At 37.0% G+C, this 12,238-nt stretch overlaps 1 protein-coding gene across 3 annotated transcripts in view; it reads right to left on the reverse strand.

The window, feature by feature from the left end:
* Positions 1-12,238, reverse strand: part of Prex2 (phosphatidylinositol-3,4,5-trisphosphate dependent Rac exchange factor 2) — a 301,586-nt gene that overhangs the window by 61,176 nt on the left and 228,172 nt on the right. For all 3 annotated transcript variants that reach the window (XM_076924369.1, XM_076924368.1, XM_076924370.1), the window contains exons 36-37: positions 2,956-3,022; positions 2,534-2,724 (exon numbers count right to left, since the gene is read on the reverse strand). In XM_076924369.1, the coding sequence (XP_076780484.1) occupies positions 2,534-2,724; positions 2,956-3,022 (258 nt within the window). The remainder of the gene's footprint in view (positions 1-2,533; positions 2,725-2,955; positions 3,023-12,238) is intronic.

Consider the following 12,238-nt stretch of genomic DNA (forward strand, 5'->3'; position numbering starts at 1 on the left):
GATTAATATTGAGAACACCCATAAAACTCAAAAGTGTTTGTGGAATGTCTGTAAAAGTAATTTGGACATTTGCTCATGACTGACAGCATTAAATGGCAGATTGAAAGCATTAAATGGCAGATTGAATTTCCTTAAATTTTGCTAAACTCATGCAAGGGTTAGAGCATGCATTTCTAGATGCAGAGTTACAAATTTCTATCTGCTTGTTCTGCTCCTCTGATAACTGACTGTGAACTATGGAATGCAAGAACACAGAAAGTCAAGGTGATGCCATCCTGTTGGGTTCACCATGGACTTTTTGCTATTTCTTACACCCAGCAGGAGTACTCTTGCCAAAGGCTTCTTGTTCTGTCTCTTTGTAGCTGGGTGGCTCTGTCTCAGACAAGTGAAAGGATGGCTCCCTAATTTCCTGAAGGCCTCATGAGATTTGCCCAGCCCTCAGAAGGTATGCCCCTTTCTCAAGCTGGCACTTTCTGCTACTCTGACTTCCATTCTCTGGAGTCAATCCACCTGCAACACAATGTATTTTTTCCTTTATGGTCCATCTCCCACAATGCAGTGCACACATACACTATATACAAGTGGGGTCTTTATTTTTTTAATGCAATAAGCCCAGCAATAGTAATAGTTTAGAGACCTAATCAGTGCTTGGTGAACATAGATAGGTTAAAAAATGAATGAATGAATGAGAAAAGGCTGAATGAACAGGGAGTTATTAGGAAAATTACTTCTCTGCTAGTAAAAAGATTATGCAATATGGCATGAGAACTTGTCTTTTCATGCTTCATTAGGCCATACTAGGCTTCAAAACTAGACTTTGGTCATATTGAAGAATGAAAAATTATAAAAATCATTTTTATAGAATATATACATATATAGATGCTTTTTAAGTTCTTTTAGGGACATGGAAACTTTTCTCTGAAACAGTTTCAGGAACTGGCTGTAAAGAATGGAAGTCATTCAGGTGGTAAAAACACAATGACAGGGCTGTTGCTCTACGGGTGGAGCTAGTGAGAAATAGTTAATAGATAGTTGACAGGGTAGGGCGGTGATATGGTAAAACCACATTTTTGAGAAGAATGAGTATACTGAGTAATTTCCATGGCTATTAACCACTCAGGGTGGGTTTCTCTGGAATGTTTTGCTATTCTTAAGTTATGTATCCTTGGCAACCCCTCACCCCTCCTCATTCCCCTGGTTTGCAGTTTTCCTCTTTAAAAGACCCCTTAGCCAGCCACTCGAGTCAAATTCTGCTCTTGAGAGAGCTCATGGTTTGACCTTGGCCGGCCAACTTCCCTAATAAAACCTCTGCTGATTGCATCCAGGTATAGTTTCTTGTGATCTTTGGGTGGTTGTGATTTCCTGAGACTCGAGGAAGGGTCTCCCGAGTTTGGGGGTCTTCAATATCTCATCAAAATGAATTGTCCAGGACTGTAAAGCCCACTGCCTTTCATGGTACGTCTCTGCTTTCTGTAATCCATAGTCCTAACTGAGACGTCACCTCCATGGACTGGTTCAGATCTAATGCTCTGAAGGATGGATTGATTCCCTCTGAATCCTACTCATTACCTTTGGATTTCCTAAGTTATGCTTTCTTACACTGTAGTTTTTGTTGTGTTTTCATCCTTACTATTTTTATCATTAATTTTATTAACTGTTATACTGACTCTACTGCTAATCATGCTTGTCTCCAACATGAACACTCTTACTATGTGGCATCATACAGCACCCACTACAACAGTTTGCATGGACTAAGGACCAAATAATGTGAATAAGTAAGTAATCATGACCTTCAAAGTCTAAATGGCCTAATACTATGAGAGTCTATCCTGTGACATGAGGCCCTAATTGAATTAAAGGGAGGACTAAAATTCTACCTTATTATTTCCATCTATAACATTTCACTTCCAGGAGAAAATGAGACGAGAGGAAGAAGCAATTGTGAAGAGAGATTTGAGTTGGGATGCTTACTCCCATTAGAGACTGAGTCTGATGGAGCTCAGGCTGATGCAGCTGCCTTGGCTGCCCCAGACAACATAGCGGGCATGCTTTCCTATGAAGAGAGTATCTTATCAGGTGAGCTTCTGGACCATCACTTCGCTGACCACAAGAGGAAGGCAGTTAGCTATCTCCATGAATACTGTGCTCATGGCAATTTGGCTCTAGGGATATCAGTAACTGAAGGACAGAATGTCTGTCCCTGAGGAAGTGGTGTTGAACCCTTTGAGTTAAATTCCAACTAGGAAATTCCTACAGTGAATATGAAAGGTACTCATTTTGAACCTAAAATACTAATACAGTGATGCAAACATCAGAGGAATACAAATCTCAGCTATCCTGGGATAAATAGAGGGTTGTGCTACGTGTTCTGTCTATAGTTAACAAAACCACAAGAATCCAAACAAGAAAATATCTCAAATTCTATCTGGACACATCTGAGTCATTTGAACATTCTTAATTTGAATTCAGCTAAAGTCTGCCATATTAAATACAGATCAAGAAAACTGCCAGCAGAGCAAAGATGTTCACATACCGGTGCACACCACTGCTGCACATGATGATATGACAGGCTCCGAGCCTGTCGCATAGCTCCGAGGAAACTGACAGCAGTCCAACTCCAGAGGCGCTACAAGGTGTGTTCACACAGGCAGCGATACGTTTGGATCTGATAAACGAGGTGATCAGCCGGTAAAGTTCATCTAAAGCATTGAGAGGCCTCATGAGCTAAAACAAAAAGTGAGGGACACAAAGCTCAACACGTTTAGAAGTCCATTTATGTGGCATGCAATTCAGCTGTCCCAGGTTTTAGATTACTGATGTAAATATCATCTTATGATGGAGGCAGCAGGTTGGAGGTTGTAAATATCTACAGCAAGACAGTGTTCAGAGGAGCAGCAGCAGAACTCAGGGATGCAGCTGAAGATACTGGGTCAGAGGATGCAATCTCTATTTTACCTTATCTATGTAGGCAGCTTTAGATGTGGCATTTGGTGGGGAATTTGACTTGTCCAAGTAGAAGGCCCTGAAAAAGTCCAAAGAAAATGATTTATTGTTAGAGAACAAAGAATATAAAATGCATGAAGGAGATTCTTGGCTTCCAACAACTGCTGCTTAAAGATCAACAGATGAGCAAACGCCCTGACAACAAAGTTGGTCAGGGCAATGCAAAAAAAAAAAAAAAAAAAAAAAAAAAAAAAAATGTTTAAAAAAAAAACCTGGCAAGATGGTTCACAGGAGAAAAATTGCTTCCTAAAGCTGTGTTCTGACCCCCAAAGCAGGCTGCAGCCCACAACGGTAATATCATAATTAGTAGTAGTCTTGCTTGCTGTCTACTTTTCAAAATAAAGCAACATGGTTCAATGAAGTTTTACAAACTAGATTAGGAAAGATAACTCTGGACAACTTCCAAAATGACAATTACCTTCACTCTTAATGAGAATTAGTTTCTTCTTTCTTAAAGCAGTAATCAAGCTTTTCTTTGAAAGAGCTTGCATATAATTGATTCTGTATCACAGTTGGTTATTGCTCACTAGAATTCAGCCCAGGCACTACCTATAATGAGTGCCAAGAGCAAATAAATGACCATGAATACAGGATGAATCAATACCAGGCATTGCTTGGTTCCAAAACTAGGGTATAATGACATGATCCATAGACATCCCTCAAATACCAGGAAGATAGCTCTAATGAGCCAATGAATCAGTTTGCACTACAACCACAGAATCAGGAGCAAAATCAAAAGTGATTCAAGCACTGCTTAAATTTTTCCCTAGATTTCCCAAGCAAGAGGCAGCAATAATTCACAAGGAAGACTTTAAAGGATAAGGAAAAAAACAAAAAACATGGATCCTGTGTGGAGCAAAAAGATGCAGAGGGGCTGGATTACAGGGCAAAGAGCCAGCAGAGGCAAGAAAGGCTAGACTGGGTAGGTAAGGCCCTGTGGGTCCTTGAAAGAAGTTGGGAGCCACTGAATGAAAGTGATCAGGCAACTTCACTCCCTGCCACAATACTGACCCAGCTGTTTAACCAAACTTAGCATTACTTCAAACACTTCAGGTGTTAGAAGTTCAACATGCCTTTCATTTAACATACGGCCATAGTTAGTATAAAATGAAAACCGATGTACATGTTACCAAGCTACATTGTGGCATTTTGCCCTTGGTTTTATATTTTACATAAATAAAATATCACCAAGATAGTCACAGAGCACAAGAGTACATCCTTGTCTGCTCCTCTGGATGTGCCAATGGCAGTACGTTTCCTAAAACAAATACCTTCCATACAAATGCCACATGCATGGTGGTCATGCGAAGGTCATCATACATTGCACTGCGCCTGCTGCCAGAGATGACAGGGAACAGGTGTGTGCATTTCCAAATCTCTGCTTACACACTTTCAACCTCTGGCTGTTTAATTTGAATTTGGATATATTTGTTGACCAGTCATATTTTCTCTCTTATTGCTCTGTTTCTATTTTTTACTTTTGTATAGTATTATTCTCTCTTTATAACTAGTCATTAGCTATTACTTTGGAGGCAGTGAGACACGGTTTTCCTGTGTTTCCCTGGCTGTCCAAAATTTTGCTCTGTAGACTGTCCTAGACTCACAGAGATCGGCTTGCCTCTGCTTCCCGAGTGCTGGGACTAAAGGAGTGTATCCCTACCACCTGGTCCATAGCTATTCCTTTTACACAGAGTTAAAGTTGATAGCTTAATGTTTTCATTTTTGATCCCACAGCTTTCTTTTTATAGGTCTTCAAGAGTATTTAATTTTAAAAATTGCTTCTTCAATTTATATTTTCATTTACTGTCTTTTAGTGCATACTATGTCATAGAAATTTAGACTATCAACAGTATTTGCCCACCAATACTGCTTTCAGTTTAAATCTAAAGAAACAGGTTTTGGGGTCTTTTATTATTATCATTGTTATTATTATTATTATTATTATTATTATTATTATTATTATTATTTGCTAAGACTGAAGTGTCCAGTTTTACTCTATTTCTGTTCTATAGTTCAACCACTAGTTCAGATATACATTTACTTTTATAGATACAGGTATGATCTCATGAAAGGAATCTCATTTTCAGATCTGAAATGGCTGCAGTTATCAACTATCAAATTTTGTCTATCCACCAAAATTTCTTTTTTCCTTGCCATTTCCACTAGACACATATGTACATATTTCAAAGTGTACTAGTTCTCCCCTCCACAGACTCCAATACTACCCCTTGACTCTTTCCTTTTCTTATTGATTCATAGTGTATTTTAGGTGGTTTTCTTAATAAGATATTCCAATTATATAATTTGTCCCTTGGTCAAGTATAAATCTAGCCTTTGTTTCAAAGTTTACTGTAATGATTATCTTTTATTTTGAAGATGTCTATTCATTTTTATTTTACTTCTGTCTTAAAAACTTAATGCAGTTAAGACAGCTACTTGTGTTAATCATTTAGCAAAAAAAATGTTACTAATGTGTTGAGTGTATAAGAGGATTTAGATAGGCATTTGGAACACCCAACTGATGATCTTTATTCTATTCAAATTATTGGAAGGAAGTTCAGAGTTTAAGAGTAAGGAGCCATCTTGAGTGTCATGCCGAATACCATTGGATTCCCGTTACTTCTAAAATTTACAGGGGCAGTCATTATAATTAGGAAAAAAGTTTAAAGATCCTTGCAGTGTATTTGGCATAATTCTAACATTTTTCTGGATGTTTTAACTTTGCACAGTGAGCTTACAAATTTAAAGAATGTTGCTCTGCTGAGCTTTGATGCTGCAGATACTGCTGATAAAATTATCCATAGCTTGAGGTCATTATTTTCATTTTGGTCAAGTATCAAGAATGGCATATATAGCTTGATCATGCTGTCCCTTTTTGTCCTGGGAATACTTCTATTCCTGCCCATCACTTGAAAGCTTGCATTAACATCAACATGTTGGCAGCCAAAGTACATGACTTGAAATTGAATGTGGGCCCCCAGACAGAGTTATTAATTTAACAGGCTGGCAAGCCAAGAACAGGTAAGATTCTGCACAGAGCCTTACCAACCTAAGATAGAAGTGCATTGTTTTTGATAATGCATAGTCCATAATAGGTAAGGAAGGCATTCTTGACAGTACAACTTAAGACAGACTCAGTCTTGTTAATGAAATAAAAAAAGCGGGGAAAGGCAGAGCTTTTGGAGCTGCTTGGCAAGAATCTTACACTGGCCAAAGACAGGGAAATGGGCTTCAGGCACAAATCTAAATCTTAAGCTAGAACACAGAAGTTATTTTAGGCAGAAATCTAAATCTTAGGCTAGAACAGTGTAGGCTTCAGGCATGAAAATGACTTTGGGTTAGGACAGAGATGTAGACTTAGATATTTAGGCCATCCTTATAAGCCCTTAGAAACAGTGATTATGGGAGTGATCACTGGACTTTGTTGATTGCCTTGCTTGTTCTTTGACTATTTGTGTTTATTGTCTTGCTTATTCCTTGACTATTTGCATCTATTGTATTGCTTGTTCCTCAACCTAGAACTAACCTTAATACTTGCATGTAATTAAAATGGTATAGAAGCAGATTGGAATAAAAAAGAGGAAGAAGGAAAGAAAGAAAGAAAGAAAGAAAGAAAGAAAGAAAGAAAGAAAGAAAGAAAGAAAGTTAGTTAGTTAATGCTACCCACCTCCAAATATCTCTTCTCTCTGTGACTACAGAGATGTCTGCTTATTACTGTGATGAATTGCACCTGTGACAGGGTCATCTCAAAAAATATTTGCAAGTATATAATAATTAGTTAAAATTTTTGCCTTTATGGCTGATATTCCTTATGTCATATTTTCAGAATGCCAGATATATTTTCCTAGGCTGTTTTGATGAATCAAATGCTTCTAGACCAGTGGTTCTCAACCTGTGAGACACAACCTTTAGTGTGTGTGTGGGAGGGGGCTATCACATATCAGATATTGTACATAATAGATATTTATATCCCAATTCATAACAGTAGCAAAACGATTGTTATGAAGTAGCTACAAAATAACTTTGTTTTTGGAGTCACCACAATATGAGAAACTATATTAAAGGTTTGCTGAATAAGGAAGGTTGACAACCACTGATCTAGAACATACTTATTTTCAGAGGCCAAATTTTTGGCTGTTTTTCTTAGAGTTGGGTTTTCTCACAACTCATGGAATGACATGTAATTTTACTTGAAGTGAGAAAAATTTAAATATAGTTATATAAAAATTTAAATATATTTATTTTATATAACTCCATATTAACTCTATTATGTTTCTTTTTAAATCATTTTGTACCAATAATCACATTTCTATGTCCTTCACATCACAGGTTTGAGTTCTACATCTTGGAGACATCCTGACAAATATAGGCAAATCACAGATCCATCAAGTTATTACCTCAGTTACTAGTTTAGTGGCTCTACTTGCTTCCTCTTATCATCTTCAAATCTAGCATCCCTTGAGTAACAGTCTCAAACAGGGAGGGCAACACATTTTTATCCTTCACCCAGAAGGTGAACAGAAAATTCTCTAGGCCTGGTCTCAATTGGTAGAGTTGGCTCTAGACTTCCATGTAGTAGAGCCTAACAATGATCATCCACTGTCCTGAAAAAGCTGCCCCAGCCTCTCTGCCAGGTCTCAGGAGAGCCTTCAACTCATCACTTACATTTCTGTGGCCATTCGTGATCAGATGTGACTTAAGCATTTTCTGTCCTCACCCTTGATCTAGGAAAGCTACAGACTCAGAGTGTATGTGGTGATGCAAAGTTAGATTGTCTCTCTGTCCAACTATCCTTTCCTTTACTGTGTCTGGCATGTGGTTAAGAAAAGGACTAAATTTTAAGGGCAAACTGCTTAGCCTCTCAGGAGCTCAGTGTCATCATGTAAAGTGTCACAATGTTGGTGTACGAAGTGCCTAGTTCTATGATATGCAAATAGGACTTGAATAACAGACAATCATAACTACAAGTGTACCACTCCTTTGGATTTCTTGGCAGTGTTTTAGTCATTGGGAAAGATAGACTTGGATGAGCAAGATGATTCAGCAGGCAAAGGTGCTTCCTAGGCAAGCCTGGCTATATGAGTTAAATCCCCAGACTCCATATAAAGACAGACACAGAGAAAAGACTCTACAAATTTATCTCTGACTTCTACATGTGTATATTTACTCGTGCACAGCTCTCTCTCTCTCTCTCTCTTTCTCTCTCTCTCTCTCTCTCTCTCTCTCTCTCTCTCTCTCTTACAAATACACACACACTTAAAAAGAAAATAATACATTTGTTTTAGAAAGATAAAATCAGGGGTTAAAGAGATACAGTTAAGGGCACACATTGCTTTTACAGAGGACTTAAATTTGGTTCCTAGCACCATTTCTAGCAGCTTGCATATGCCTATATCTCCAGCTACAGAGGATTTCATAACTTCTTCTGGTTGCTTCAGATACTCACATCCATGTGCACATACCCACACATAGGCACCTACATATACACAAAATTGTAATAATTTTTTTAAATAAATAGAATTAAGACCAAAGACATCCTGCTGTTCCTGGTATCACCTAAAATAATCTACAACCATTTTGTTCTATTATGTTTTGAGCCATTATGTTCAAAAATAAAAATTAAGTTATGTATTTGAAATATAGATAATTCCATGATCATGACACAAAAAGAGGTTTAGGACTAAAAAGCACAGAACTGTTTTCAGGTTAAAAAAGAAAAGTCTGTCCTTTAAAATTCTATTATTGAAACTTCAGATCTGCTATTTCTTGAGTCAGCTAGAACAGTGTTCTATTATAGCAGCCCACAGCTCCATCAAAGGAGAACATCCTTTAGAAAAGATGCCAGCACTATCAGCTGCCAACATTCCATAGAATGTTCTCTAAGAGCAAACAAACAAATAACAAACAAACAAAACTAACTACTCCATCTGAGTTATAGCCCAGTGATTGAATTCTCCCCTAACATGGCATGTATAATGCAAGTTTGGGTTTGATCTTCAGTACCATAAAGAACAAGAAGAAAAAAACTGCCACTAATTCAGCCTCTTAAGGGCAGGTTAGATCATGACAGTCTAAATCTGCTATGTTCAATTACAAGTGATTTACAGAGATCTCCAAATATAAGATCTCCAATATATAAGTTATAATATAAGCAAAATATTAAAAGGGAAAAAACCAAAACCAACTCATAGTTGATGAAATTAAAGAAAAACAACTTATAAATTCACATTGTAGCCCACATCAAAGAACACTGTTTAGAAACCTTATTTTTCAATTGCTATATTTCATAACTAAAAAGAAAATCAGCTAATGATAAAACTTGACTACTTCAAATACTCTTTCAAAATATAGGTTACTATAGATTCAGAGTTAAATATATGACTCATGAAGATGTGTTTCTATAGTTAATACTTTCTAACCAATAATAGGAGGGAAAGGAATAGTTATGAAGAGTCATTAGTGTATTGCCATCAACCAAGTATTGTAATCAGCAACTACTATTTACAAGTATTAACAATGTATTTACCTAAAATATACTGATTCACTGAAGAGGCAAAGAAAGCAACCAGAAACTAAATGGCTATGTCAATATTCCTATATACACAGTCAACAAATCTGAACACTCAATTACTTATGAAGATGGGAGTTTAGACCTGAGGTAGAAACTAATGTTAGAAATTCTTCATCAGATAAAAGGATGTTCAACAAGGTATTTTACTTAACAGGTAGTGAATTTCAGTATCAGCCAGAATATGACAGACCATGGACAGAAAATGACCTCATAATGCACTATCCTTAATTATAAAAGTCCTGCAATGCCTCTTAATCAAATTTTATGGAGAAAGTTAATGGTAAAATTGGATTAATGCCAAAGCTGATGTCATTTATGATGCTTCTAAGGTGAGTAAGAATGGAGTCATGGTCCTGGGTCTGACTATAGAAAATCTTATTAGGACAGTCTTGAAAGTGTTGATGCTAGCTCAAGAAGGCTAGCAAGTGGGTTTCCTTTCCTGCTGGCCCATGTCATCTTTCACTATCATAGCTTTCTAAAATAAGCATATTTTTATATGATCCTTGTGGTTAAGCCTCAGGGAATGAAATAACAATGAAAAAGGGGAAGCCGCATACATTTCAATAAGTAGTTAAACTTAAGTTGACATATGCACATATATGCATATATACACATACATCATATACATACACATACATGCATATATATATATATATATATATATATATATATATATATATATATTCAAATAACTATGCTAAAAGTAAACTTGGCAAAGTCTGCCTACCATTACCAAAAAAAACAAGTACAAGTGTACTTGCAATAAAGGCTGACTGTAAGAGGTAACTCCAAAGACTTAGTGGATAAGTAGAAGGAAGGTCCTAAAAGTAGGATTTAAGAGTTGGATTTGGATAGGATTATAACAGGTCACAATTGTAAGAATGGAAGCTTCACCAAAGAATAATGTAATTGGCACAGGGGGAGATAGAGCCAATAATACATCTAAAGAGTGAGTTCAGTTGAAGGTGGAGGAGGGTGTTTGGCAAGGTGGCCAGATCTATGCTCTGAAGAAATGAAATGTCAAACCAAACCAAACAAAAAACTTGTCAATAATATATTAAGAGGTGAAGAAGACCCAAAAGAAAAGTTTAGCTGCCAGCCACACTAAGAGTAAGTAGGAAGAGTAAGTAGGAAGAAACACAAACACATGACTGCTAATGTGTGGTAATTTAGAGCTGCAAGGGATCCTCAAAATAATAAGGCTCACGCAACACTATAAGAAGACCTTGAGGATCATGTAGGGAACTAATGTTTGTCACAGAAGGAAGAAAACAAGTATGGACAGATTGATTAGTTCATGCAGTCATCCATGCTAACTACCAACTTAAGATTTATACTATTACACTCTCAAATGGGTAAACAGTCTAGATCCTAGCTCAGCAGGATCAAACTGTGCCCTAGTGATAAAAGGTTGAAAAGAGTTAACGAAATAGATTGAGTCTTGAGAGATACACAGAAATTAGATCAATGACAAAAGTGACATCTCATTCCTCATTTAGCCATCCAATCCTCTTTCCCTCTCTCCCAGTTCTGAGTGTGTTGGAAGGGAGCCAGTTTCTAAGAGAGAAGATGAAGACAGAAGAGACTCTAGTGTTTTATAACAAAGAAGACGGGCATTCTCCAGCCAAGACCTCTGCTGTATTTTGGCTTTCTTCCAGATGATTATTCATGAGATCATCATTCTATTTATATAATGGCAATCATTGTAGAGATTCTTTATTTGGTTTGACACATATTTATTTCTACTACTATATTCTATTTTACAATATTAGAAAGTGAAGCAAGTTGTTTTTATGCATCCTACAAACACTTTGAGTCTTAGCAATTATTCTTTGTTTCATAAAGAACTGGAATGCCATTTGGTCAGGATCGTTCAGGCATATGATTAGATGTACCATGATTACAATTGATTATAGGTCTGGTATTATTGGTAAATAATACCTTCACACTTAGAGGACACATACTGAGTGGAAAAGCAGGAGATGAATAATTAGATTTTGAATCCCACCAGTCTCTTCCATGACCTTAAACATAGTCTGGACATCACTAGAAGCAGTGCTTACAGTTAGATGAAGAAAAATTCTGATTATAAGACAATCTTGGGTTTGTCTGTTTGCCTGTTATAAATGGAACTAGAATAAATTCTATTGTTAGAATTCCCAGAGAAGGTTCAATGACCATTTTACAGCTTCAATTTAACTTAAACACTGAAAAATCAGCTGCTAGAAGGTTAACAAGCCAGATCATATACATGAGCACAGAGAAGTGTGTCATTGCACACCTGGTTCAATACCACTTTTATGACTTTCTACATTGGTCATGGACACAGACCTCACTGCTCCCAAGGGTTGTCAATAAATCTGCATCACTCCTTTCCTTTCTAAGAAACAAAAACAGTGAGCTGACTAAATCAGCATCCAATCTCTGCTTTCCAAACACTCCTTTACTGACTCTTGCTCTCCCATTTATGAATCTATACAAGTGACAGACTCCTCTTGTGCCTACATATTTACACAATATGATGGACTTAAATACTCCTGGAAGTCATTCCCAAGGGTACCACACTCCACCATTCCAAAATAGACTCTTGTGGAAAGGGAGAGAAAAAGAAGCAAGTGTCTAAATAAAGGAAGCCTTTGCAATAATGAAGTTTAGTAGTATCAT

Source organism: Arvicanthis niloticus, chromosome 25, assembly GCF_011762505.2.
Source record: "Arvicanthis niloticus isolate mArvNil1 chromosome 25, mArvNil1.pat.X, whole genome shotgun sequence".
Lineage (NCBI taxonomy): Eukaryota > Metazoa > Chordata > Mammalia > Rodentia > Muridae > Arvicanthis > Arvicanthis niloticus.